The sequence below is a fragment of the Leopardus geoffroyi genome, chromosome A2, assembly GCF_018350155.1.
Source record: "Leopardus geoffroyi isolate Oge1 chromosome A2, O.geoffroyi_Oge1_pat1.0, whole genome shotgun sequence".
In the NCBI taxonomy this organism is placed as follows: Eukaryota; Metazoa; Chordata; class Mammalia; order Carnivora; family Felidae; genus Leopardus; species Leopardus geoffroyi.
In genome coordinates this window covers 53515299-53542694 of record NC_059331.1, presented here as the reverse complement: position 1 = coordinate 53542694, position 27396 = coordinate 53515299, and the positions used below count along the sequence as shown (strand labels likewise).

General features: G+C 45.2%; 1 protein-coding gene across 1 annotated transcript in view; it reads right to left on the bottom strand.

Moving 5' to 3' along the window:
- Positions 1-3498: 3498 nt before the first annotated feature.
- Positions 3499-27396, bottom strand: part of SYN2 (synapsin II) — a 207208-nt gene continuing 183310 nt past the window's right edge. Inside the window, exons 10-13 of the mRNA XM_045493829.1 lie at positions 25909-26058; positions 11215-11275; positions 6921-7140; positions 3499-4420 (exon numbers count right to left, since the gene is read on the bottom strand). Coding sequence (XP_045349785.1) covers positions 4285-4420; positions 6921-7140; positions 11215-11275; positions 25909-26058 — 567 coding nt within the window. The 3' untranslated portion in view covers positions 3499-4284. The remainder of the gene's footprint in view (positions 4421-6920; positions 7141-11214; positions 11276-25908; positions 26059-27396) is intronic.

Sequence of the window (27396 nt, the reverse complement as noted above, 5' to 3'; positions counted from 1 at the left end):
CATTTCCTTTGCCAGAGGAAGCATATCTAGAAAAATGTTTCAGTAGCCAATGTTAGAGAAATTACTGCCTGCTTTCTTCTAGGAATTTTATGGTATCAGCTCTCACATTTAGGCCTTTAATCCATTTTGAGTTTATTTTGTGTACAGTGTAAGAAAGTGGTGCAGGCTCATTCTTTTGCAGGCAACTGTCCAGTTTTCCCAGCACCATTTCCTGAAGAGACTTAGCTTATTGAATTATTAAAATAATCTCCTCAGATTATAGAAAAGCTATAATCAAAGTCAACTAGCTAACAATTAGCAAAGACAGGATTTAAACCCATATTTGATTCCAGGCTCTTCCTGTGGCCCAGCATTGTCTCATCCCATTTCTTTCCTGGCCTCTGAAATGCTTTGTAAGCCTCTTCCTCCCAGGAGGGCTCCTGGAAATGAAACCCATTCATTTATCTCATGATGGACAGTGTCTCTAATGGCCCATCAGGCACCTAGGACTGAGAGTCATTACTGCTATTACTAACTTTCTTCATGACCTTGGCCAGTTCCTTAAGTTGCCTGGGCTTCAGTTTTCTCATCTGTAAAATGAGAGGACAGAACTAGATGAAATTTCCAGTTGTACAATTCAGTGACTGCATTCTGTGTGCTCACCCCATTTTCCCAGTGGCCATGTCTCCTCATCCTGTGGGCTGCTCACAGCTCACTAGTAAGGTGCCCCGTTCTCTGAACACCCAAGCTACAGGTATGCTCCTCTCCCATAACACCTACTACGTGTCCTTTTTACTGTTATTTCACTCATATTTTTCATACTCCTTCCGTATCTTATCTGAACTTAACTGAATTCCTCAAATATTTTTATGTAACTTCTATACGGTATTCCAATTTATGAGTAAATCACAATTTATGTTCTAATTCCCCCATGACAGAAAGTTGGTTGTTTCTATTTTGCACAAATGGTGCTGCAGCTAATATGCTTTTACTTGCCTCCTTGAGTACATGTGCAAGAGATTCTCTAGAATGAATGTCTAGAAATTATTGAATTATAGGGTTTGTGCATTAGATATTGCCAAATTGTTCCTCAAAGTGGCAGTACCAACATATGTTCCCACTTGCAGTGTGTAAGAGTTTTGTCTCCCATATCCTCACCGATACCTATCAAGCTTAATTTTTTTCCAAACTAACATTTTGACTGCATTTGTCTTATGACATTGGCCACTTTCTTCTTTATATTTGTATATATGCTACCTCCCCTACTGGATGGTAAACTTTATGAGGGCAGAATCTTTGCTTAACTCATTTTTATATTCTTCCTACAAAATGTATTGAGCTTGGTAAGTATACAATAAAGAGTTTTGAACAAATACATAAACAGAATTAATTCATCTTGACCCAAGGATATGGGGAGTTCCATGTGGTAGGGATGAGGTGTTCTATCTCTATTACTCTGGGGTAAAGATGTGGGTAGGGAATCCCCGTCAGCTGCAGAGATGGCTGTAGAGTGGTCACAACTGGCCTGCAGACTGAAGGCTTCAAGATCTATAGTGGACTATCACCAATCCTTAGGTCATTTTTTTAACCATGGTATTCATCAAATATTTATTTATTGATTGTTGCAAGTGGCAAATTTCTTAGTCTCTGGGGCCAGCTTTATTACGTACCAAGAGGGGTGTTTCAAAATGGAACTCCCCCACCTCTGGCCCCACCCCATTACTAAGAGTTGAATCGAATCCATGTGTCCTTTGGACCAGGGTGCTACATGACCTATAGTAAATGCCTCCCCTTTTTGTCACCCTAGCAGTTCCTGGCTGACTCATTTTCTAAATAAGCCACTTGTGGTTTTTGGTCTGACATCACATGTGAAAGAATGAGTAATTTTTTAAGAACCATAACTATATTCAATCAGAATAAGATATATTGTGTGTGTTACTCATGGTTCTAGGACGAGGGGTCAACACTGATAAGTTCTCCAACCTTCTCCCACCCCTCTTCTCCCTGGGGCCAACTGATAGAAGGTAAAGGAAGGAGGAAGGTATGGGTGCAAAGAATTTTTGTGTATATTTCTTATTTTGCTTTCACATTATGTACCATTCAGTAAAACTACATCTTGTTTCCTTTGCCAGGTAAAATAAAAATAATACAGCAAAGCTGTCCAGGCCATGAGTTATACTGCTACACTATGTGGGTTCAAATCCCAGCTCCACTGCATACCAGCTGGGTGAACTTGAGCAGGTTATTGAATCTGGATGTGCCTCCATTTCTTCATTTGTAAAATAGTAACAATACCCATAATATAGGATTGTTGGAGGGAATAAATGAATTGATATATGCTAAGTACTTAGAATTGTGCCTGAAACTTAGTAAGCACTATGAAAGTGCTGGTACATATTTCTTTGCCTCCATCACAATGTTTACGCTCATAGCAAGTGCTCAATAAATGCTTTTTGATTAATTAACACATCTTATTAAATATTTTTAGAATCAGGAGGGACATAAGTGACTACAAGTGGCAGACTTTTTGCTGGATATAGAAGTAACCCTGAAGGTCAATTCCCTGGAGTATAGGGAGTTCCCTGCCCCCACCTTTTTATTTAGTTTGTTAATAGTTTGTTCCCTAGTTATGTGTGTTGTTGAGGGAGGAGGGCTGCCATGCCCCCACACTCCCAGGGGTCACTCAATGGGAAGTCCTACTTCTTGTTTTTTAAGTGTAAGAAGAAGGTAGCGTTCCGGATCCTTGAACCCTGAAATCATGGGCTGAATTAGAAAGGCGACACTAGTGTCAGACAACTTCACCTTCTGCCTTCTCAGCATCTACTGCTTGTGAGGAGGGTTAGCAAGATAGTGGCATTTGGCTGAAAGCTATTTTGCTGAGTTAGGATGGGTATGTGTAGGAAATTATATAGATATCATGTTAATATACTGATTTCCATTTATTAGTGCACATGTTGAGTTTATCTTCACAGTACTTGTGGTCTTCGGGAACGTACTCTTGTTGAAGAAGCCAGAGTGAAATCCCTCAGAGCCCACCCTCAATCACAGGCCTCTTTCGGATGCCTGGGGCCAGGCCTGTGGGACTCCACTCATCAGAGCAGATGGGTCCAGCCTTGTTGGTACCACCATGTGGGTTTTAGCTGAGGAGCTTGATGGACCAGACAAGTAGGTCTAACTTGACTGCCCCAGGAGCAGGGTGCTATGCATATTAGAAAGGCTAAAAATTCAGTAAAACTGGTGGAAATGCTGAGTTACTGAAGAATGTTCAGTTGTCCTGCAGGAAACATTCACCGGGAGGTGTCAGGAGGCCCAGCGTAAGTGGCATCTAAAGGATAGCCATACTCTCAACCACTTGCAAACAGTCACTCACACATAAGCACATTCACAAACATACTGGCACAAACAGCTTCACTCTCCTGGACTTTTCCCTTCCCTACACTTGCAAGCACACACATATGCCTCACATACACTCTCTCAACCAAAAGGGTGGCCTAGGGGAGACCTCATGGCTGAATCAAATGCTGGTTAATGCTGCTGCTTTTATTACACCAAAGGTCTTAACGTTTATTTGGAGATGAACACAAAACTTGGCATACTGCTGTTACAGTGGCATGCATTCTCTACAGTGCAGCTTCAGAGCTCAAGATCACTGCAGCACGCACATAAGAACTGCTCTCCAGAGGAGAGAAAAGGGGCGGGGAGCGCTGTAGATCTGTTCTCTCCAGAATCAACAGACTAAAGGTGCTTTACCATGATAGTGGTGGAGGAATGTCTTGTGTTGGGCAGGTGTGTTTCAAACAGTGAACAGGTATGACAAAGGATCCAAGTGTGGGTAAGTTCCTAACACTTAGAGCCAAGAGCATTTTTGGGTAGGTGTATGCTCCCTAAACAGGCAGCACTGACTAAAGCGGGGGGCATGCTTAGCACTGCATCTGAGCTGGGTTAAGCTACCAAGAGTTCTCAGTGAAGGGAATTCTGGTTTCATGAAGAAGAGTAAGACATGATGGCGCTGTCACAATAAGGCCACTAAACTCACAGCGAATGATGACCTGAGAGGAAGCTGTCAGGACTACAGGAAAACAGCTCTATTCTACCTGAAGTCAGGTACCCTTTCCTGGTTAGGCACCTGCCCTGAGACTTTCACATCGTCTTTTCTAAGCTGCACAATATCACTTAGCACAACAGAGCAGAGGAAGGGGCACACACATCAAGGTCATGGGACATCACCACCAAGCATGGCTGACTATTGTCAAATGTCTCAGATGCCTTTCCCGGTGGGCTAGGTGCCCCAGTGTATCTGGAGAGCTAATCTGAAAAAAGGCTGGCAAAGGACTTCCTCAAGCTCCGGATGGTCTCCGCTTTGGCTTCATCCTCATTGGCTGAAGACCGGAAGAAGGAGGACTCAGAGAAGCTGAAGGCATTTGTCAGGGACTGCGACTTGCTTGAAGATAAAAACCAGAGAGAACATGAGAGGGGGTGTTCCCAGTGAGGCAGGGAAGGAGGGTGACATGAGGATACACAACCGAACCCCCACTCCCCCCCGAAAGGAGACCAGGGTGATGGAGGAGAAAGCCAGCAGTGGAGTGTTACCAAGACCCAGGGAGGCCCCTGTGCTATTACCCTCACCTTCAGTGCTGCTAAGACAGGAAAGGATGGGGGCAGCGTGGGAGAGAGGAAGAAGGGGGAAAAAGAGAAGGGAGAGAGGGAGAAGGGGAAAAGAGAGAGAAGGGAAAGAAGGAGAAGGAGTGTGACTCATCTGTTCCTTTTATTTAATGCTGAACTAAAGGGCCCACAGGCTACATTTCAGAGTCCCTACTTGGTAAGGACTAATCTAGGAATCTCACACCCTTCCCTTCTAATGAAATATAGCAACTAGGGGACCCTAGACTCTGCACTCTCTTTCCCACCAACTGTCAAGTGGTGAAGTCATCAGAATACCTGAGTACCGAATACTTCTTGCGCTCTTGTGCTTCTCTGGGACTCAGTTTCTCATTTGTGAGATCTTTATACTCTGCTTTTTTCTCTCATTCCAAGTAAACTTGGAATAAACAAATGTTTCAATTTATCTGTTCTTAAAATGGACATGACCGCCCTTATGGCCTTCCTTGGAGGAGCCCTGATATGAGGTCTGTGGGGTTCAGGGAATCCAGGGGCAAAAGAGAAATATATCAGGTGGACACATATGTGTATATGTGGATACATATTGGGTTTTCTAATTACAAACCCAAATCACACATTTTAGGGAGGAATTTTTCCCTCGAGAGACTAGAGATTCAGAGAGAAAAACTGTGAAGGCAAGAAGGTCAAGGGGAGACCAAGCCCAGCATTTGAGAAGATATGAGATCTGATGACTCTAGTGGTCTATCATATCCCCTTGACTTTCACTGTGTCTCTATCCTGATGGTTTTTGGCTGCAGAACTCTTCTCCTGGTGTCTTAGAACTCTCAGTCTTTCCTGAAATTTGGGGTGCAGACCCAGAAACTCCCTTCTACAGAGTGTGAGCAGTTTTTCTCCTGCAGTGACTGTAAATAAATGGCCTGTCTTTCATTAGGGTTGGGGGTGAGCCTCCAACATGCTTGCCTCTGGGAGGGGGCCCTCTTCTGTATGTACAGCCAGGGGCACCACGTATAAGCCTCCTGCCTGTTGTCAGAGGCTGGCTCTATTCGATATTTCAGCCCAAAGGCAGTGGCAACCCAAAGATCTGCCCTCAGACTGGGCCCAGAGTTGGCTAATGGGAAGGCAGGAGAGATCTTAAAAGTCAGCACGCAGAAAACAATCGTATTGAGGGGAGGTTATGGGGCAGGTGAGATGTGAAATGTGCCACCAGCTAGAGCTGGGGAGCAGGAGTGGGTGATGCCCCTCCAGTCATGAGGGCTGAAAGACCTAGAGAGAGTAGTTATCTGGATGACCTGAGCCCTAATCCTGGCTCTGCTACTAACTGACAAAGTGGTTTTGAAAAAGAAAATTAACCAAATCTCTCTGAGCAGTTTACTCATCTCTACAATGCCTAGACTATCTCTAAGTGCCTCCCTTTCCTCCCTCCCTGAAGATTCCAATCACCTCACTCTGAGAAGCACTGGTGGGTCACTCCCATCCCCACAAGGCTACAGCTGTCTCTGCTGCAGTGATGACAGGGGTCTATTTGGGGACAGTACAGAGAGGTGTCTCTGGTTCTGGGGAAGAGGGTAGAACTGACCACCATCCTCACCCAGATGCTGTCTATCCCAAGTACAGCATTACTGTTTTCTAGGGGCCCTCAGTTCTTCCTCTGAAGCAGGGCAGCGTGGTGAGGGCTTGCAGGGCAGTGTGGTGAGGGCTTCTAGGGAGTGAGGAAGCCCAAGAAGATGGAGTTCCTCGGGGTATCTATCTGGGCCTTCCTCTGACCATAACCAGAAACCAACCTCCTTCTGACAAAGCTGAAGGTAAAAAGTTGAAATGGATTTAACTACTTCCCCCTTTTCCTTCTGGGCAGGCTTGCTGATTGCACACCCTAAACTGTGAGTCAGAGGCAGGAAAGAGGATTTTTTTTTTCTTTTTAATTTTGAAAGAGAGAGAGACACACACACAGAAAAGGAATGGAAAAAAAGAGTGGGAGACAGGATTTAAAAAAAAGAGAAAGAAACAACAAACCTAAGCTAATATAAGAATAGGAAAGGGGGCAGTAACTCTGCCTTGTTGGTATTCCCCAGGAAGAAAGGGGAGGGTTTGCACTTCTGGCTAGACCTTAGACTTTCACTTCCCTCTTTCCTACCCTCCCCGATCAACCCCAACCATGCCCCCAACCAAAAAAATAACCCAGAACCAAAACCCCAAAAAAGCCCCACAAAAATATCTGTAGAAGGAAGCCTGATTGAAGGTGCTTTCTAGCAGCTCTGAAGCCTAAGTCCTGTGAGGAGGGGCAGGAAGGGGAGAGGGGAAGGAGCTGCTGAGTCGTCTCTTACTTGAGCTGTGGGTGAGGCTGGGGCTTCTGTGGTGGAGCAGCTGGGGGTGGCTGGACCTCTGCCAGGGAGCTGCTGCTGGAGGGTGCATCTCCGTGGGTGGTGGAGGAAGAAGAGGAGGAGGAGGAAGAGGAGGAAGGTGGCAGTGATGGTCCAGGGGGAGGCCGGCGTGGAGGCAGCACCTTGCCTGGGGGTTGCATTCCTTGGGGTTGCCCAGGGCCCCCTAGGTTCAGTACAAGAAAAACTTCATAATTTAACCATATCAAAGGGTTTCCTTATTAGAATCTACATCTTATGGGGTGGGGTTAGTTAATTACCAAAAGGATAAGCTCTATTATGAGAAGCCACCCAGAGGCTCTGAAGGGCTCCAGAGCCAGTCCCTGGCTTCCCCCATTCATCCAACCACCACTAGCTCCACCTCAGAGACACAGCCCCTCAGGCACAGAAGTCAGGACAGGGAAGAAACCATGACAGGAGCAGCCCTGGTCAGAGGCAAGCTCTTTTACAGAAATCCTCCCAGACCACAGGGAGCCCATCTCCAGAGGTTCCTTAGGTATAGGGCAACCCACCCCATGCAGGCCTAGGAGGCCTCGAGTTCCACGCAGCAGACATAGTACAGGGCAGTGGAAAGAGCACAGGGCTGGGCGTCAGAAAAACCAAGACATAGTCTACTAGTGACTCCCTGAGCAAGTCAGCAAACTTCTCTGCACCTTGGTGTTTACAACCATAAAACTATTAAAAAGTAATCCCTAGTCTTAGTTGTCTTTCAGACAGTGTTCAGGTAGTGTTTCAAAGATGTTAATGGACCAGAAAGTTCTTCAAAAAGCATTGTGTGCTTTATGACCATTGATGATCACAGACTTGTGATGGTTTTACCCAGCTGGCCTTTGTCCGGCTCCTGACCTGCACATGTCTGATTGTCACGCCCCACCCCACCAGAGCTTCATTTTAACATTAGCCCATGCACATGACTAGGGTCAATCCTTTGTTTCCATGTGCTTTTTGCCCCTTAGTACCATCCTCAGGGGGCTCCACTCCCTCCCAGGTGTATGTGGTGGAAATTTTCCAGAAACCCAAGTCCTATGCTCTCCTGGGGATGTTGTGGGCACCATCTGGCAAAGAGCCCCACCTGCCCCCCAAAGGGTAGGGATACTGTTCTCCCAGCATGAGACAGAAAACCATCTGGTGGCCTGGAGAGAAAAAAAAGGCCATCCTTCCTCTGGGGCTTGTCAGGCAGTAAGTGTGATACCTGATTGCTCAGATTTTGCTAAGGGGGTTCCTGTACTCAAAAGTCAAAAGATGTCCCCATCAGTGTATACTGACTAGTGGAAATGATGCATAATTGGTCGGAGAGATCCAATTTCTCAGTCTCATTCCCAGAGTCCACATTCATGGGCCCGCTGTAAGGAGTGGGTTTCTAGAAACTCAAGAGAAGCTAAGAGTTGTGTTGTAACTTAGTTTCCTAGAAACACCAGAATATCCATACCCTCTAGAGAGGCAGATTTATACATCTACAACACTGTGCACCCATGATCATCAGCCCATCTCCCTACCACATGGCATGGGCTCCACTTTATCAATTACCAGTAAATACCAGGGTTAGTTATACATAAGTAAATACATAAAGGAATAAAGAAATGGAGTTTTGCATTGAAAACTTGAAGTTCCAAGTTCAAATCAGATAACCAGTGAAGATAAAGACGAAAGATCAGCATATTCCACGTTAACCAGTTCTGCCTCTTCCAAAGTTTGGCATCGTTTGTATTATAACCTTTTCTTGTAAAGTACAGCAGGTTGATAGCTCAGCCTCTTGTACCAGGAACCTGAATTCTTTCCCACTTGTACAGAGATGCTTGAATAGCCAGAAACTTTACAACTTAACACTGAAGACAGATATAACTTTTCCTTTATTGCACATTAAGCTGTACAAGAGAGTCACAAAAGAGAGGTACTTAAATCACTCTTCCAGCATTGGCTGAGGTTCTCCCAGCTGGATCGGTACAAAAAAAGGGGACAACATCAGAAAAGAAATGGGTACAAAACACCTGAACAGCAATCCTATACTGTGACACGGATGTCCCCCAGGCCACAGAGTTGTTCCTTAGCATGCTGCCTGAGGGCACATAATAGTCAGGATACGCTGCCTGCTTGCATTTGGCAGTAGGAGCCCTAATCAGTTTCTCCCCAACCTGAGAGACCTTGGCTAAAGCCACCCTGGAGCCTGACTGAATTCAAATGGCAACTTTGTATTTGTGGCTCACAAATGTCACATGAAAAGCACCTAGATGTTCACACTGATAACATGCAGAGAAGCAACACCACTATCAGCTCACTGCTTGGACAAAAAAATAATAATAAATAATAAGTAAAAAATAAATAAAAGGTATTCCTCCATTCTGGGAAATGTTGCTTTATTCCTTTCTACCATTTCATCAGATTGGGAGGTATTTAAGGACCTGATTCTTATGCAACCCACCTGGAAGTGCGTAAATGCATATGTGTATATATTTACGACAGATCGACCATCACCACCATCATCTAAGGGAGGGGTCACAGATGAGAACACTCACACTCAGTGCATTTCCCTGTAGCCTCAGAATTTGCCAGCAACCCAAGGAGAAACTGGGGCACGTGCCCCTGGACACATAAATCATACTATCGGCACTATTTATTCCTCTGACCTGGAATCCAGAACAGTAACATGTCAGTATAGAAGTGAGAGGAATGTGAAAGTAGAGCTAGAAGCGTTTCTCTAAAATGCAAACTGCTAGCATGATCTCCCACGGACCATCATGCCAGAGGAGACCACTCAGTGCCTGTTCCAACCTGGCTAGGAGATGGCAGGAGGAGGCACTGAAGCCGAGGCCTGCTTTAAATACCTGCCTCATCACTGCCCAGGAACTGTGTGTCAGAGGAAAGAGGGCAAACTGGTAAGGTTTCTTCAAGAGCCATGGCTGTGGAGCCTCTGCCCCAAACACACACAAGCTAAAATTGGAGACAGTTCTTCCCAGGAAAAAGAAAAACCCTCATTCTCTGACTTCTGGAGGGCTCTTGTCAGAGCTGGAAATGAAAGCAGGAGTCCACCTCAGACTTCTGTAGCAGTGTACCCGCTCTGTGAAATGGGACATTTTTTATTTGGTCTCATGATGCCTAGGGAGAGGCCAAGAGCACAGTGGCTGAATCCTTCTCAGACTTTCAGTAGCTTCCTGCGTCCTATGTCCAAAATCACTACAGAATCATCTCTGTACATAGGTCAAGCTTTGGGGAATAAAAAGCAGCCTCAGTTTCACAGAAGCGCATAATATGGCCAATTCAGAAACAGCAACAAAGAAGAAACAACTTAGGGGGACTGAGATCAACACACAGAAAATACTCACAAGTTCACTTTGATATTGCACATCAGCGGCCCCATTTTTTTTTTTTTTTTTGTCTAATCTCATAGCTAATTAGTTAATAATAAAAAAGAAGGTACACTTCGATGTAAAATACAGAACACATTCCTGGAAATAGCTTGTTCTTTATATTTCATGTCATCACTAAAAACACAAGAGCTCTACAGGCACAGCCAGCCTATTCACATAAACTCAAACTGCACCAAATTTTTAGCAAATGGAGAAAAAGGTGGATGCCTTCAGATTCAACGGATGAAGCTATGGAAATTAGACCTTGAAAATCTCTTAAACTTCTATCTATTTACCCTAGTCATGCAGAAAGGAAGCAAAAAGCACAATTCATTGAAGATCCCAAGCACACTCATGGAGGTAAGCAGGGGGTGGGGGGGTGCTTTAATCTGAGTCTGGGGGGGAGAAGGAGAGGAGTTGGGTTTTATTTTTGTGGTCTTTGTTTCTCCCCTGTCCACCCCCCTCAGTTCTATTTCACCCCACATTATGTAATACTTTAAAAAATACTATCAAACCACCCAGAAGATAGAGTCACACTGGACTTGGGAGAGGCACAATTCTTTTGTACACTGTTGACAAACAGCCCTGGAATCACAAGTTATACAGAGAAACATAAGTGAGCATTACAAGCACGAACAGGAACAGGTAAACAACCAGACAGAGGAGCTGACACTGCATAGGAAAACACAGTCCAGTCAGCATTGAAAGAACGCAGAAACGGCACCACTGGGGGGTGGGGGGAGTGTTGCTCCCCTCCCCGCTTTCCTTTCTTTCCTTGTTTGTTTTTGGCTTAAAATTTCTGCTTTGAAAAATGAACTACCAATCACTTTAAGAAGCTTGGACTTGTTTGGGCCCTACTGCAATGCCATTACAGTCGAGAATATACTGTAAACAACCTTGAGGGGCTGGCCGCTGAGGTGGGGTCTTGCTTGAGTCCGGATCCTTAAGTGTTCCACTCTGGAAGACAAAATGCAAAAGAGATAAAAACAAAACTCTGAACAGATTCCAAAGAGAAACCCTGTGGCTCCATGGCATGAGTGTAGTGGGATCTGATGGGATCCATGGGATCTGGCCTAGAGGCTTCTGCTGTTCCAGAAATGCCTCAAGGGAGATCTCAACATCTGGAGTGTTGCTGGGGCACAGGTCTAGGGGGTCTGGGCCTTAGTCCCATACTGGTAGGCGGTGCCCCCCTCCCCCCTTCTCATTTCCCTCCCTTTTAGACGTATTCTGTTCAGAAGCTTTGAATCTTCTAACAGCATCTGGTTTCTTCTCTGGTGGCTACCTGCTGTCCAGTTTCCCCTCATACTCATGGCCCGGCTTCCTGAAGGAAAGGATCAACACCAAACTCCAGAGGGCGGGTTGCCTTAGGCAATTCCAAGGGTCCTGAGAGGAGGGGCTGGACTAGGTGACTAACCTAGACTTGTTTCACTTCTTCTGTGGAGTTAATTCTGGGGTGGGATCAGCTCTGGGCTGGCTCTGGGGTCAGATCCACTCTTTGGGCTGCACTGGAACCCCCACAGGGAAGGACTTAAAGGAGGGGGCAGTAGTCTGTTTCCCCCCACCCCAGGAACCCTTCTTACCCAGAGGGAAGCAGTAAGATGTTAATGCTAGTAAAAGTGCTCAAGGCCAGGCTGTTTTTCCTTCTCAGCATAATCACATTTTACCCAACAACATGGCTCCACTCCCAAGCTCTCTCTCCTCCCAGCTAGGATTCTGATTATGCCCAGACAGGATCAAATATGCACGTGACTTCAGTTTGTCTTACATTTGAATTAGAGGCAGTGAGGACTTGGAGCTTAAATTCGGTAAAAGGGAAATGGTCTGTAAAACCTAAGGGTTGCCGAGTGTGCTGATGGTGATGTCACAGAGGGAGTTGCAAGGGCTAGGCTGTGAAATGGGCTGAGAATGTCATTAGCATTCTCCCACTTCCTCTTTCAGTGCCCCTCGGCCCTACTCCCACATGAAAACCATCTCTCCTCCTGTTCCTTATTTCCTATGGGCCTCTGATTCTCACCATCAGTCTCTTCTCCTGCCTATTAAGGCCTGTTTTCAGCTCCACTCAAGGAGAGCCAAAGTGTTACCCTCTCCAGTGTCATGGTCTTTATCAACCTTGCTTAAAACTGTTCTACTAAGAGGATTTGGGGCAGTGGGAGGCAGGGGGCCTTTGAAATGTCCTTAGCGCCACCACATCAGAGGGTGTGTGTTCTATCTACATTCCCCACCCCCTCACAGATCACAGCAATCGCACCAATACTTTCCTCCCCTTCTTCCAAGCCTTGTCATGGGGTCCATGCTTGTTCTGAGCTCTGGCACCAAAATAACCACACCCAACACACCAGCTAGAGATCACACCATCCAGTCAGCAGCAAGACCCATCAGCTTTTCTCTCTCAACATCTAAGATTCACCACCTTCTTCTAACCAATGCTGGTCAGGCCTGTACCATTTCTTGCTTAGACTACTAGACTCCTAGTACTAGTACTCCTACTACTTTACCACTACCAAAATAGTCTCCTCTCTCTCCAATCTATTCTCTCCATGCCTACCTGCTGTTCTCCTATACTCCTTTCCTAATTGTGTCACTTTACTGCTCTAAATAATTTACAGCTAACGCTGCATATGTGCCAGGTAACATATTGGGAACTTTCATGCAGTATTGCCAAAAACCTCATAAGACCTCTATGAGGTAGATGCTATTATTATCAACATCTCTAATTTTTAGATAAGGAAATTGAGGCCTAGCTAAGTCATGTAATTTTCACAGAGTCACACAGTAGAGGCTGATGCAGGTGGGCTGTGAGGCCAGGCAGTCTGATGCTCATATTTTCTTCCCATTACCAGCAAGATGACAACCACATCCTTCAGGCTGACATCCAAAACTTGCTTCAGCATGGTTAGAATTGACCTTCCTAGCCTTCTCTTTGCCTCATGCCCTAAACACACCTGTTCCCTCTAGGCCTGACCCCTCACTGTTTATTCTCTAGGGTAGGCCACTCCATTGTTTGTGCTGATTATCTTCCAGGAATGCCTTTTCTCCTATTCTACCAATCCCATCCAACACATCCTAGAGGTTTAAGTCACTTTCTACCTCACCCATGAAACCTTTCGACTGTGATGTCTTCTCTGAAATCCTGAAACAGCACTTCGGAGACTCATACTACTGAAGAGAGCCTTTGTTTTTATCCTGAAGACTGGGGATGATGCCCCCAAGAAGACAGATGCTTCAGAGAACTATGTGTCTTCATCTTCTCTTGAATTTCCAACAAATACAATGCCCATTGTTTTCAAAGAAAAAGTGGGATATAAGGCCTGGTACAGGAACTATTTATTTAAAAAATTCAAACAGTTGGAATCAGGAATATTTTGGAAAATTCAAGACTATCAAAATTCTACCAACAGTGTCAAGCACAGGGCTGAGTATAATAAGATATCCTTAATAAATGCTTGTTAAATAAATGAACATGCAAACACAGTAACAGTGAAAATCCAAAAAGGACTAGAGTGTAAGTCTTTAGAAGACAAATGTTGTTAAATCATAGAAGTTAAATTGTATTGAATTTGGTATCAAATCCAGTGAGCAGCTCTGGAAATGCTCAAGTTAGGGAATTAAAATTGAGGCCAGCAGAGGTATCTGCCTGTATATCAGGTACAGAAGATAAAATTAAAACAAGCCTCAAAGAATCAGAAATTGCTTCCATCAAGACCACCTAATCCAGCTGAAGTCAGGGAAACCTTAGGCCCAAGGGTTCTTTCTCACTGTGATCTCTTCTCTCACAACCTGGCTGCCAACTGGAGAAGTCTGGGGCCAGGATACAGTGTCTGGTAATGGGTGCACCAGGATAGCAGGATAGCCTTTCTACCCGGGCTTCTCACATGCTCTGACTAGGTTGGGCATCAGCCCCACGTCCCAACACACACACACACACACACACACACACACTGCTGCCTAGGTCTCCAGCAGCAAGTCTTTAAGATTGGGCAGCAGAGTGATTGAGGAATTTAGGTTTTTGGGTTGGGAAGACCTTGGGTTCAATCCAAATCTGCCACTAACTAGCTTTGTGACCTTGGGCAAGTTATTTCACTCCTCTGCACCCATCTTTCTTCAAAAGAAGTGAGTCTATCTATCTATCTATCTATCTATAAGCATTTGACCCTGGTAGGTGCTAAGTAAATGCAGCAGATGATGGTCATGGTGATGCTGATAAGGAATTTCTTCTGAAACTCTGTCTTACTCCCATGATGGAATACCCCCTGCAGTGCTCTATTCCTAGGCTTTGGAGAACTTTATTTAATTGTAATAACAAAGCCTCCTCTGGGCTCCCTGACAAGCCATCAGTGTTATGCCCTCTAATTGACTGAAAAGGATACTCAGATGAAAGACACCAAATTCATACAGTTTGTGGAGCCACTAGACTGTCTCTTGCCAGTTCCCTTTACCCAAGGCCTCACCTCATACCACTGACTGCTGCCAATCACCTCAGACATTGGTCAAGAATAGCTTAAGATGTTCTCCTCTCAGAGAATTGTTATTTTCAGATAGGGCTATGGAAGACCATATAACAAAAGAGCAGAGCCAGGGCCAATGGGCAAAAGCTCTGGAAAAGTAGACTTTCAGTTACAGGAAGAACTTTATATAGCGAAAACAGTAGAAGGGGCTATCTTGGGAGGTGGGTGTGTTCAGCAGAGGCTAGAGAATTACCTGACAAAGATATTGTAGAGATATTCTTTCACTAAACATGAGATAGATTAGGTGAACACCATGGTTCCTTGTATCCCAACAGTTTATGATTCTGGTGGCAGGGTGTTTTGCGGGGGGAGGGACTTTAAAATCCCATAGATTAAACTCCAATGGTAGAACACCAGACACTGACTGGATGACTTGACACGAGTAATCATACCAATGAAGGCTGGCCCTGGCTCTCCTCAGCCTAAGAAATATAAAAATAAGACACTCAAGGATAAACTGAGCCCAAAAGTTTCACTTCTAAAAGCTTCAGAGAAAGAGCTCCCAGAGGCGGTCCTTTGAGCTGGAGCCTGGGAATATGCTTTGGCCACCCTTGTCTGGCGCCTAGGGAGCTTCTCCCTTCCCTGGCTCCACTGAGGTTGTGGACTGAAGACTTCCCAGGGACTATGTGGGGCAGGACAAGAGTCCCCTAGGACTGTCCCTTACCAGGCTGAGACTCTCTGGCTCCGCCCACAAGCCTTCCATCTGTTGGGGCTGAGGGGTATTCCCGTGGGGTTTGGCTACCATGGGATCTGTCTCCAGTCACCAAGAACTGCCTGGGATGCTTAATTCCACAGAAGTCTGGCCACTCTGGCGTCACTGCCAAAGTCTGGCCTATAGCCAGCCCACAGCAGGAGCTCATGGCCAAACTGAGCTACAGTTTCCCTCAGGAAGTTGACTCAAACAGGTAAGAACGTGTAGTCCAGTGCTTGTGCCCAGCTGCACTCAAAAAAGAAGGGGGAATAAATGGCCTTACAGCCCCTTAAGGGGAAAAAACAAACAAACAAACAAACAAACAAACAAACAAAACAAACAAACAACCCTGGGCTTATAGAATGACAAAAAGCTCAGAGGTTGTCCATTTACAATGCCGTTGCCAAAAAATTTTACGCTAGAGAGGCTTCAGAAAGGGAAGTCACAGGTTCACTGCTCTTTGGGCTGATAAGCCCCACAAGAGAGCACTGCAACCAATTCTGGTGCTTCTTTAAGGGTGACACCAGTGGAATTAAAATGGGTACATGGAGCACACAGGATGGTGAAAAGTGTGGAAATGACATCTTTCCTCATGCGACTTTGAGAAAGTTACTTAATCTCTGAGTCTCAGTTTTTTAAATAGGCAGATTAGAAGGACTAAGTGAGGTAACCGTGGAAACACCTAGGACTGAGTAGAAAATCAAAGTTAGTCAAATGTAAATCTGATCAAGGTCAAGGGCTAGCTTGGGTTGCAATGATCTTCCTGGCCTTAGAGGTGTTTAAACAGGGCCAGGACAAACTCTGATCAGAGATACTGTGGAGGACGTCATCAAGTTGAAGCCAGAGGTCTTCTACAGGCTTTTCTGTCTCTGGGATTCCATTAATTCTTTCATGCATTTTTCATTTCTCTAGGTGTCTGAGATAGGAGACAAGCCCTTCTTAGCTGCAGAGTCTTGAGCCCAGCAAGATGCCAGGGCTACTGGGCCTGAGCAGAGGCACAGGCTTTGAGGGCCTTGGCAAGTAGAGGGCTGCTGCTCTCCATCAAAGCTGGTTGGGCTGGTATCCCACTCTGATGAACCCATTGGTCTTTAGTAATTTGAGAAATCAGGGAGATAGGAGAGAGGCAGGTATAGCTCAGAGGTTCCTCTAGGTTGGCTAAGTTTAGCACTTGGTTGTCAGGAAAGCAAGGGTTTCCCTTACACAAGGTCACAAAGGCCCAGCTCTCTCCATTCTTACCTTCCCCTGTGCTCTTGTGGGGACATGAAAAAGGCATAGTGCTTATTATTGTAGACCACTACCTGAACTGTGGATCAGAAGATCCAGCACTCCTGTGTGACTGTGTGACTCTGGAGAAGTCATTTGCATTCTCTTTGCTGATGTATGAAACAGAGATAGAAATACCAGCCCAAACCATTTCACATAGGGTGGTGAGGCTCAAAATAGTGACTGTGCTTTGTAAACTGTACAGTGCTAGGCAAGGCATTGATATATGTGACCATCATTACTATTATTTAAATAATAATAAATATCAATCCAAAGGAATGCAGCTTTAATGAAGCTCTAGAATTTCATGTGTCAATGGAGAAAGTATTGTTGGGTGGCTTCCTTTCACCTGGTGCACAGCGGCTCAGTATGTAGGGGATTCTGGGTTAGGCTATACCATGCCCTCTGTATTATCACTAACTTGTTCCAGTGAGGCCCCTGAAGATGCAGAAAAGTCATTTCAGAAACAGTAAATATTAGCTGTTGAGGTAAATGGACAGGCAATCACAGTCTAGGAGAGAAAGCAAGCCCATGGATGAGGGTTTGTGGGGTTTTGTCAAAGGCACTTTTAACTTGCTACCCTGTGGCTTTCAGCAGACAAGCTAGGAGACAGGAGCTCCTATCTGAGGTCCCAGCAGGACGGAAAGCTGAGGAAGGAAAGACACTGAGTGACTCAACTTTTCAGAGTTGTTGGCCCAAGTCCAGCTGCCCCCACCAAGGAGGAAGGCCTGTGCTTGCTCAGCATATCTGAGACAGGAAATTGGGAAAGGGTCCCAGGGTCTGGCCCCAGGAAAGAGGCCAGGCCAAGCTCCTTGCCGGACACGCCACAGAGCTATTCTGATCAGCTCCCCCAGGCTCTGCTCCCCCGGTCTAAGACCCCAGGGGGAATGAGGCAGCAGGAAGGAATGTGGTTGGGAGGTTGTAGGTTCAGTTAGAGCAAAGGGGACAGCATGTTTTCAGGCACCTTGGGATCTTTCTGAGATCACCCCAGCAGTCACCAGTGCCCACCTTCCTTCCTCGGAAAGGTTATAAAAGGTTCCCAAGGATGAGCTCTTCTTCCTCCTCCTTTCACGAGGGAAATTGCTACTCTGAGGGCAGAGCTCATCTCCTGGATTGGGGCCCTCCCATGATCAGTGATTTCCTAAGGACATAAGAAGTGTCCCACGGGGGCAATCCATGAGACCTATGGAGGCACTGAGGGCCAGGTCACCCGAGGTCAGAATGTCAGCTTCAAGTGATTAAAGATGTCCCTTAAAAGTTAAGACAGCCTGAAAATAGTCAGTTTCCCTTAATAGTCTGCTAAAGGATCTGGTCACTAGTGACTTTATATGAACCTGCTTCAAATCTCACATTTTCAGCTTATACTCACTGGGGAACTAATTCCCTAAAGCCAGTCCTGCTGTGGGAAGCAGGAAGACCTTTCATTTGTCCTAAATTTACTTCTTCTAAGCTATGTGAGTCCTTCTTAGTCTCATGTTTGGGATCTGAGTTGCGTCCCTTCACTAACTGCATGGCACTTTAGACCCCACTGAAACCCCTTCTCAGTCTTTGTGTCCTTGTACTCAAGAGACTTCATCTTTTTGAGCCTCTGTGGCTAGAAAGACCTGGCTGGAAATGTTTTCAGTATCTCTTTAGTCCAGAGAACCAGTAAAAAGGACTGGTAGAATGTCCCACCAGAGGCCACAGGCTGCAGGTCTGTGGGCCTCAGTCTTTCAGTTCTGAAGTCTCATCACTGCCCTTTCCAGGTCTGTGGCTAGTACACAGCATCTCAGATCTGGAAAGGGATTTTAAGCTACCTGCTCCAACAGCCCTAGCCCCCAGCCCACACTTTCACCATAGCCCTGACATGTACTCATCTTGCCCCTGCAGGAACATCAGCAGTGACGTGGCAGCCACACACACCAGTTCCCAGGGCAGCCATTTCCTCTCCTAGTGTTAGTTTACTCCTGTCTTCCAGCAGGTTTGCCTTTGGGCACCAGGCACCGGAGACCTGAAGGTACTCAGTCATGGGCTCCTTGAGAGTATTGCTATTCAACTGGATCTCCTTTAACATTAAGTCGTTGATTTGCCAAATGCCCCAACCCCCAGATTCTTTCCTCTGAGCACATTCTTAGAGTTAGAGGTTGTCCTTGTTTATACTGTGATTCTCAGACTGGAAACCACATTGCAGTTGTGGTCTGATCAGCTCAAGGTAGGGGAAGAGGCTCATTTTCCTCCCGGACACCATGTGTGTACTAAATACTTCCAAAGGCTGAGTCTTAGAATCACTTCTCCTGGGTATAACCTGCAAGCCAAAGAGAAAGCCCATTGGTGTCTGAAATCCCTGCATTAACAATTCAGCCCTTTGACTCCGGAAGACTTTACAGGAAACTTTAAAAAGTGGAAGCAGTGTGGTGGGGTATGAACAAAGATTCACCACCTGAAGAAGAGCACCAGGATCCCACCTCTGCTGGCGTGACCTGAAGCTTTGTCTACCCGAAGTTCTCTCCTTGGTTCCCAGGAGTCTCAGGAGCAGCATACACCTCTCCAGAGCCCCAGGCTCAGCTCAGATCCCAGAAGACAGACCCCAAGGGTTGGTGAATGTGTGGAGGGGATGCGAGGGCATGGCTTATAGGAAGGTTTCAAAAGTATATAGCCTAGAGGCTTTGGCCATCACTGGCCACCAGGTGTCACTGCCACCTTAAGAACAGTCTCCCCAAAGCACTTCAGAGTCACTTGCCCTGGCCAACTCTTAGGGCAGCTCCAAAGCTGGCAGTCCAGCCAGTCTGAGGCCAGGTTGTCATTAGCCAGATAAAGCTTTGCCACTCGCCTCCCTGCCCTCAGCAACATAGCCAGTGCCTTTTACAACCCTGCCCCTATCCCTTCGAACTGGGCACAGCAGCTAGCTTGAGTCCGCTCAAATGACTTTGCTCTTTGTTTTCTATAATTAGTCTGTCTCAGGCTAGGAGGCTGGCTGACAACAAGGTAAGGTGTGCCCTCTACTCACCTCCCCCTCAGCCTCCTTTAGGTGCTCTTCTAGAGTCAAAGAAATGAGAGCTGTAACAGTAAAGCTGCAGACAAGGATAGAGAGGGAGAAAGAGAAAGGTAGATAAATTGTCCTGGTCTTGACCTAGAATACTGGGCAAGAAGCAACTCTTAGGGCTTGTGACTCAGGCCAGAAGTTCTTTCAGCCTGAGCTGCCAGAGCCATGGAAGAAAGAGGCCAGCAAGAGGGGTCTGATTGTGAGGAATGGAATGTGACTTAGTGACAGCACCTAAGGTCTCAGTGTACTGTACAGAGTTCTGGCTGGGACCCAGGTAATGTCCCTTGGCTTATAGCCCTTCCATTTTCACACTACCAAAATCACTCACAGGATCCTGACACCAACTCTAATATGCTTTAAGGGCTGTTAAAGACACTTATTCCATCTGGGAACTCATTCAACAAATATGTACTGCAATACCATATCAAGGGGAGGAGAAGGAGTGGTTTGCCTGGGTAGGAGGAGTATTTTAGTCACTGTCATTTGCATAGAATTGCTATCACATAACGATAATAAAAAGCAGACAGACTTAGTTTTGTTATTATTAACTTTTCTACTGAGGACTGTCTGTATCTGGCCACATCACTCTCGCCCACTCCTCAGTATACTCATGATGTATTCAGTGGCTACAAATTACCAGCTACTATGCAGGCCCTAGAGACACAGCAGTGAACAGACCCCTACTCTCCAGATCCTTTCATGCTACTGGAAGAGTCAAAGGCATAAACAGATGAGAATGATTTTAGCTGATAGCAAGGGCTATGCAGCAAATTCAAGAAGCGGGGGTGGTAGCCGGTGGTACCTTCGGATTGGATGGTTGAGGCAGTTTCAGTTGTACTGTCATGAAGGAGCCAGCCATGCAAAAAAAGGGGAAAAGCATTTCAGAGAGAGGACACAGCTGATGCGATGGCCCCTACCAGTGTGGCTGGGGCACAGTGAAGAAGACCTAGGATGGTATGAGGGCAAAGAGGCAGGCAGGGGTCTACGTGAGTTGCTTGGGAAAAATTGGAAGGAAGACAAATTTAAGGGGAAAAAAAAGAGTTCTGTTTTGGCCTTGTTATATTTATGATGCCTTCAGACATGCAAATAAAGATGTCAAGCAAGAGTTAAAAATGTGAATCTAGAGTTCATGGAGCGGTCAGAGCAGGAGATAGATATGGGCTGGCTGAGATCGCCAAGGAATGTACACAGACCACATTCTAGGGCACCGACATTTGGAGGTTTAACACAAGTGGAGAAGCCAGCAAAGGAGGTGAGAAGGAGAAATCAATGAGGTAGAATGAAGACCAGGCAAGAACAGGGTCACTGAGGCCTGAAAAGGAGTGTTTCAAGAAGGAGGGAGTGTGGGCAACTGCATCAAGGCTACTGAGAAGTCATGCAAGATAAGAAGATGGGAAGATCAGAACTCACTGACTTGGAGTCACTGTGACAAGAGCAATTTCAGTGGGATGGTGGGATTGGTTATTATTTCATTTTTCTAAATGGCAGATGTTTGTGGGTAGATGTGAAAATCTTCTAGAAAGAAGAAATTGATGATGGAGAAAATAGGGATAAATTGAAAGCCAAAAGGAGGTGGCATCCAGATCACCAGTGAAGGGTGGGCCTTAGAAGCAGATCATGTGGCTAAAGATGCAGATTAACTGGCAGATGTAATAGTGGGAATATGGAAGCAATCTGGTCTGACACTCCATGGGCCTGGAGCCAGGATGACTGAAATGCCTCCTCAATCATAACCAGTGGAAATATGCTATCATTAGGGAGAAATAGGAGGTGGAAATATGACCAGTTCAGTCATGACTTCCAGCCCAAGTAGCAGCATTTTGCCAAGTGTGACAGACTGGTATTTCTGTCTTTAGGGGGGCTGGGGTCAAGGCACAAGGTTCAGGAGGAAACTAACAGAGAATATAAGAAGGTACCATCTGACCAATGGTGATGACCTCTGTGAATTCAGTCATGATATGAATTTAGAATATGAACATCTTTTGGACAGGACCTATATCTCATTCATCACTGTAGCCCTAAGTCTAATGACTAATTTTAAGCACATATGTTGGGCTAGGCCTGTGCTAGTCAGTGGAAAGACAGATGAAAAAGGCATGTCCCTTGCCCACAGGGTCTAAAATATTCAAGAAACATTGGCTAAGCTAATTTAATCATATATGGAGTAAAGAATTTGGCCTTGCCCAAAGAGAAATCTGGCCTTTGTCCCCCAACTCCTGGGAGGTAAGAAATCTGGCCTTTGTCCCCCTACTTTTGGAAAGAAAATTCTTGGGATTTCCTGAGCAATAGGAGTGTCCCTGTTATTTGTGGTGAGAGCCCCTCAGATCACATTTGATAATATATGCTGATGAGGTGACTCACAGTAGCCCGTGGGGCCACATGGTATTAATTTGACTTTGAGGTATGGTGATACTGGAGACCAAGTTCAAACAGGTGATCAATCAGTCGAGCATAACTGTTACATGAAAACCAATAAAAACTATGAACACCAAATCTCAGATGAGCTTCCCTGATTAGCACCATGTGTACTGTCACATAAGGATGCTGAGAGGTTAATGGGTCCTTAGGACAATGAAAGCTTCATGTTTGGAATCTCCCAGACTCTGCCCTGTACATTCTTCCTTTGGTTCATTTTTGACCTGTATCCTTTCCTATAATACACCTGTGAGTATAACAGCTTTCAGTAAGTTATGTGAGTCCTTCCAGAAAACTCTAGGGAACTCTGAACTTTCTGTTGGTATCAGGAGTGAAGGCAGTCTTGTGGAAGACTGTACTCTCAGACTTTGCAGTTGGGCTGACTCCAGGTTTCATGTGACTTTAGAATTCAAAGGGATCTAGATATCATCTTATCCAACTTCATTCCGTAAGTGAGGAATTAGAGACCTAGAGACGGGGAAAGACTTACCCAAGGTCACGTAATATCAGGATAGAGTAGGACAAACCCCTGAGTGTCCTAACTCCCAGCACAATGTGCTTCCCACAATATCTTAGTGTAGCTTTGAATGTGAGCCTGAGCAGAGAAAAGCTTATCCTTGAGCCAGTCTGGCTTTGCTACAAGGGGATTTTTGTAGGGGCTCCTATATCTAGGAAAGCTCATTCCTTACTATGTTTCTTACCTCCCATTTTTCTTTAGAATATTTAAGTTGAAATATGTAATGTTTGCAGAGTAAGGAGCTTGTACCAAAATAGAACTAATGCTTTTTGTGGGGTGGACAATATTTTTTGGTGATTTCTTTGTTATTGAACTTTTATGCTTCAGATATCATTTCTGTATAATCTAAATTTCATTGCTAGAAGACATGTTAGCATTTTTTTTGTTCAGTCCTTCATTCTACACATGAAGATGCTGAGACACAGAAACAGAAACAGGATGATATCTATCCCAGGTCACTTGGTGAGTCAGTGGCAAGGACAAGGCTGAACTTAGGTCTCCTCTTCATTCTAGTCCAAAATGACTTTCCTATAGAAGGCCAAGAGAGTTGTGCACACTCCTATTTATAAAAGGACTTCAGGGATCCTCAAAGAATCCCAGAACAGCCCATTTTTGTTTATCTTGCCTGGGCAGCATGAGCCTGTCCTACTCTGTATAAGTTCTTTAAGCTGCAACCAGATGTTCTCTGTATTTCTCAGGAAGGAGGCTACCTGTTACTGTTCCTCCCAGGCAGGGACAAGCAACAATCTGCTGATCCATTAGCTTTACAAAATCATAAAATCTAACCACAGATCTGACATTTTTAAACCAGGAAAGTTTGTTTGTTTGTTTATTAAAATTTTTTTAAGTTTATTTATTTTTGACAGAGACAGAGTAGGAACACGAGCTGGGGAGGGGCAGAGAGAGGGAGAGAGACACAGAATCCGAAGCAGGCTCCAGGCTCCAAGCTGTCAGCACAGAGCCTGACGCAGGGCTCGAACTCACAAACTGTGAGATCATGACCTGGGCTGAAGTCATACGCTTAACCGACTAAGCCACTTAGGTGCCCTGAAAGTTTTTTTTTTCCACACCAAATTAAGTATAAATTTTAAATAATGGGATTATATCTCTAACAAGCAATTAATCTTTGTTCTGTTAATTACCCTATTGTAATTCTCTATGACTAACATTCCTGATGTACAGAAACAGATGCTTGCACCTGCCCAGAGGTTTGACACAGCATGAACCTGCTACAGAAGGTATGAGACACCCGTAAGAGCTGATATATGATAGCTTCCCACTGCAGGTGGCTACTCTCAACTTGGACACCAGAAGTAAATCTATTAGCCCAGAAACTCCCATTTATCCAACATCAGCCAGAATAGAAGTATTTTACTCAAATTTTCAGAGCTCAAAAGGTATTTAGATCTATCTAATATTATAGGTGGAGAAACTGACATCCAGAGAAAGAATTGACTTACGAATGGTCACACTGTTTTAATTTAGTCATTTCTACAGAAATATTTCTCATACATTACGTTTCTAGCTTTCTTAAACAGCATGTGGAATACTGACTTACAAGTAACTGATTCTTGATGGTTCAGGTCCATTATTTTGAATATCAATCATGCTCCTATGCTATGATTCTGTGATATTCAAATGATAAGAAGAAAATGTGGGGTAATTTGCTTCTATACCAAATAATCCAGGCTGGTTTATCCTGTTTTCCCCTCCCCCACTCCTCTTCTTTCTTACGGAAGTATTTTGAGAATCCAATTACTTGGCTTCTGTTTGCGGTATAATCCCAGTGAGGCACTGATCTTTAGGAAAGGGGGTGATGATATCGAAGCCTAAGGTCGCAGGGAACCCAAGCCCAGAGGCTGCTTACTTACTTAATAATAGCAAGTAACTTTTATTGAACACTTATGATACACTATGTATGCTATATTTTAGGTTCTTTACTTCATTTAATTCTCATAATAACCCTAGGAGAGGGGTGCCATTGTCATCTCTGCTGAGCCACATATAAGTGTCTAAGGTCACAAAGCCAGTAAATAGAGGGTCCAGGATTCAAACTTGGGTAGTTCTCTCTTTAAAGCCTATACTCTGAAATCACTATTCTATTCTACCTCTCTAATTGTCTTAAGTATGATTTTGAAAGAAAGATTTCTGAGTGATTTTCATGTACAAGTAATAAAACTTGAACCCTAGAAAGGGTAGTAATTCCCACCCACCCCCCACTGCCCCAAATCACACAGCTGTTTAGGGGAACAGCTAGACTAGGATTCAGTTCTTAGATTCATTATCTCAAGCTCTTACCACTTCATTATGCAAAAATTCAGTGGGAAGAAAGTTAGGGGATATTTTTGCAAAGTGAGATATCTCCTAGATGGGACTTAACACCCTCAGTCTTGCCTTTCTTTGGCCCATTCTAGAGCCACAGGACCTGAGCCACAAAAGCTTCAGTGTGGATTTCCCATCTGAGGTTTGGATTCTGTCACTGTGAATGTGATTGGTCATGAGTCACACACCATAGTCAACTGAAGAAACCTGTCTCTCTCCCTTAGAAAGGAAAGCAGATTTCTAGTTTGAGCTTTACCTTGTTACTCTCTTCCAGAATGAGGGAAGAGAATGACCCCCTCTTCTCTCTAGACCAACATATTTCTTTCTTTTTAAAATGTATTTATTTATTTATTTTGAGAGAGAGAAAGAGAGTACAGGGGAGGAGTAGAGAGCAAGAAAGGGAGAGAGAGAATCCCAAGCAGTCTCCATGCTGTCAGCGCACAGCCCAACATGTGGCTCAATCTCATGAATCAAGAGATCATGAGTTGGATGCTTAATGGACTGAGTCACCCAGGCACTGCTAGACCAGCAGATTTCTGATAAACACCCTTCTTTCTCTACAAATGCAGCAGAGCCCTCATAGACAGTAAACACCTGTTGAGAGGTCAGACCCAGCACCCCCTCAGAGACCCCTCCCATTTAAAAGTGGGAGTATCCCAAGGGAAAATGGGCTATGGTTCCCCCAGAGACTTCAAGTTCAGAGAGAAGAGAGCCAATACTCCATTTCTGGACAGTTCTATAGCTGCTATTGCAGACTCCTAATGAGAAGCCTCCTCCATCTTGGAGCCACCAAAGTCTAGAGCAGTGGGCTTGGGAATGGTTCTTGGTTCTCCCATGTCTCTTCCTGCTGCTTACCTGTGGCTGCTGGGTGGTTAAGGGTCTCTGAGGGGACAGGACAGGGGTCCTGGACAGCAGCTGGTTCATCTTGCTGATGACCAGTTCGGTGATGAGTTGTCTGTCTTCCACCTGGTGTTCACCAATCAGTGGCATACTACAGTCCATGACCTGGTGGAAGATGTAGCTCAGGTTAGGAAAGAGTCTGGAAACATCAAAGGCCTGGAATAGACTTTTAGAATGAGTAGGACGTGGGGCGCCTGGGTGGCGCAGTCGGTTAAAGCGTCCGACTTCAGCCAGGTCATGATCTCGCGGTCTGTGAGTTCGAGCCCCGCGTCAGGCTCTGGGCTGATGGCTCAGAGCCTGGAGCCTGTTTCCGATTCTGTGTCTCCCTCTCTCTCTGCCCCTCCCCCGTTCATGCTCTGTCTCTCTCTGTCCCAAAAATAAATAAACGTTGAAAAAAAAAAATTTAGAATGAGTAGGACGTAAGGCATCAGAGACAGGTTGGGGATGAAACTGGCATTCTTATCTTGAGCTGGAAGCAAGTTCTTTTGCAGAAATAGACCTGTGTCCCCTTCTCTGGCAAACCTTTGCCTAAGGTCCTCCCCACCAAACTTTACCCAGGCAAGGGCTCAGTGAGGTTGAAAGATTGGTAGCTGAAGAAGAGAGTATGGCTCTAGGGCTCAGAGGTTTGCAGGCAGGATACATGAAGGTCACTCCCTAACTTCTAGTTAAGAGTAGGCAGTTTTCATCTCTGAGATTTTTCACCCATGCAGTTTCTGTCTCCACACATATTCTGCCCATTAAACAACTAGATTTCTGCTTTTGCTCATGACCTGGGATTCCTTCCCTTTCACCACCATCCTGATTCTTCCTGTACCTCAATGTCTGGGTAAATGTTTTCCTCCTTTAGGAAGAGACTGCTTAACCAGGACCATAGACCCTGTAGTCCAGCTCTCATTTATGATGAGAAAACAGGCCCACTGAGAGAGGGGACGTATGATTATCCAGGACACTACATGCCAAGCAGATCATGGAGTAGATTCTGAAGCTCACTTTGGGCTCCTGACACAAATCCTCTGCAAACACCACCAACTCCTGGCAAGGAGACTTTCCTGTTCCCAGAAAGATTGGGCAAGAAAGTGTATGAATGATTCGTACTGCTACTCACTTTCCCTTTAATATGGGAAAAGGGAGTCAGCAAAGTTGTGTTAAAGGACCAGACTGAATAAAGTATCTCTAAGCCTCAGAGAGATGCTAAGAAGAATCCCCTGCATCCAGGAGACCTAAGCTCTAGCCCAGATTGAGACACCAAGTCACTCCATGGCCTTGAGCACACGCTCATGGCATTGGGCTTTAGTTTTCTCATCTACAAAATGAGACTGAACTGAATGATTCCCAAGTCCAGCTTTCTAAGACCAAGAATGGTAAATCACTACAGTGTTCCCAGAGGAACAGCATTAGACTAGAACTCCAGGACCCAGACCTGGCATCTCTTACCCTTGATGT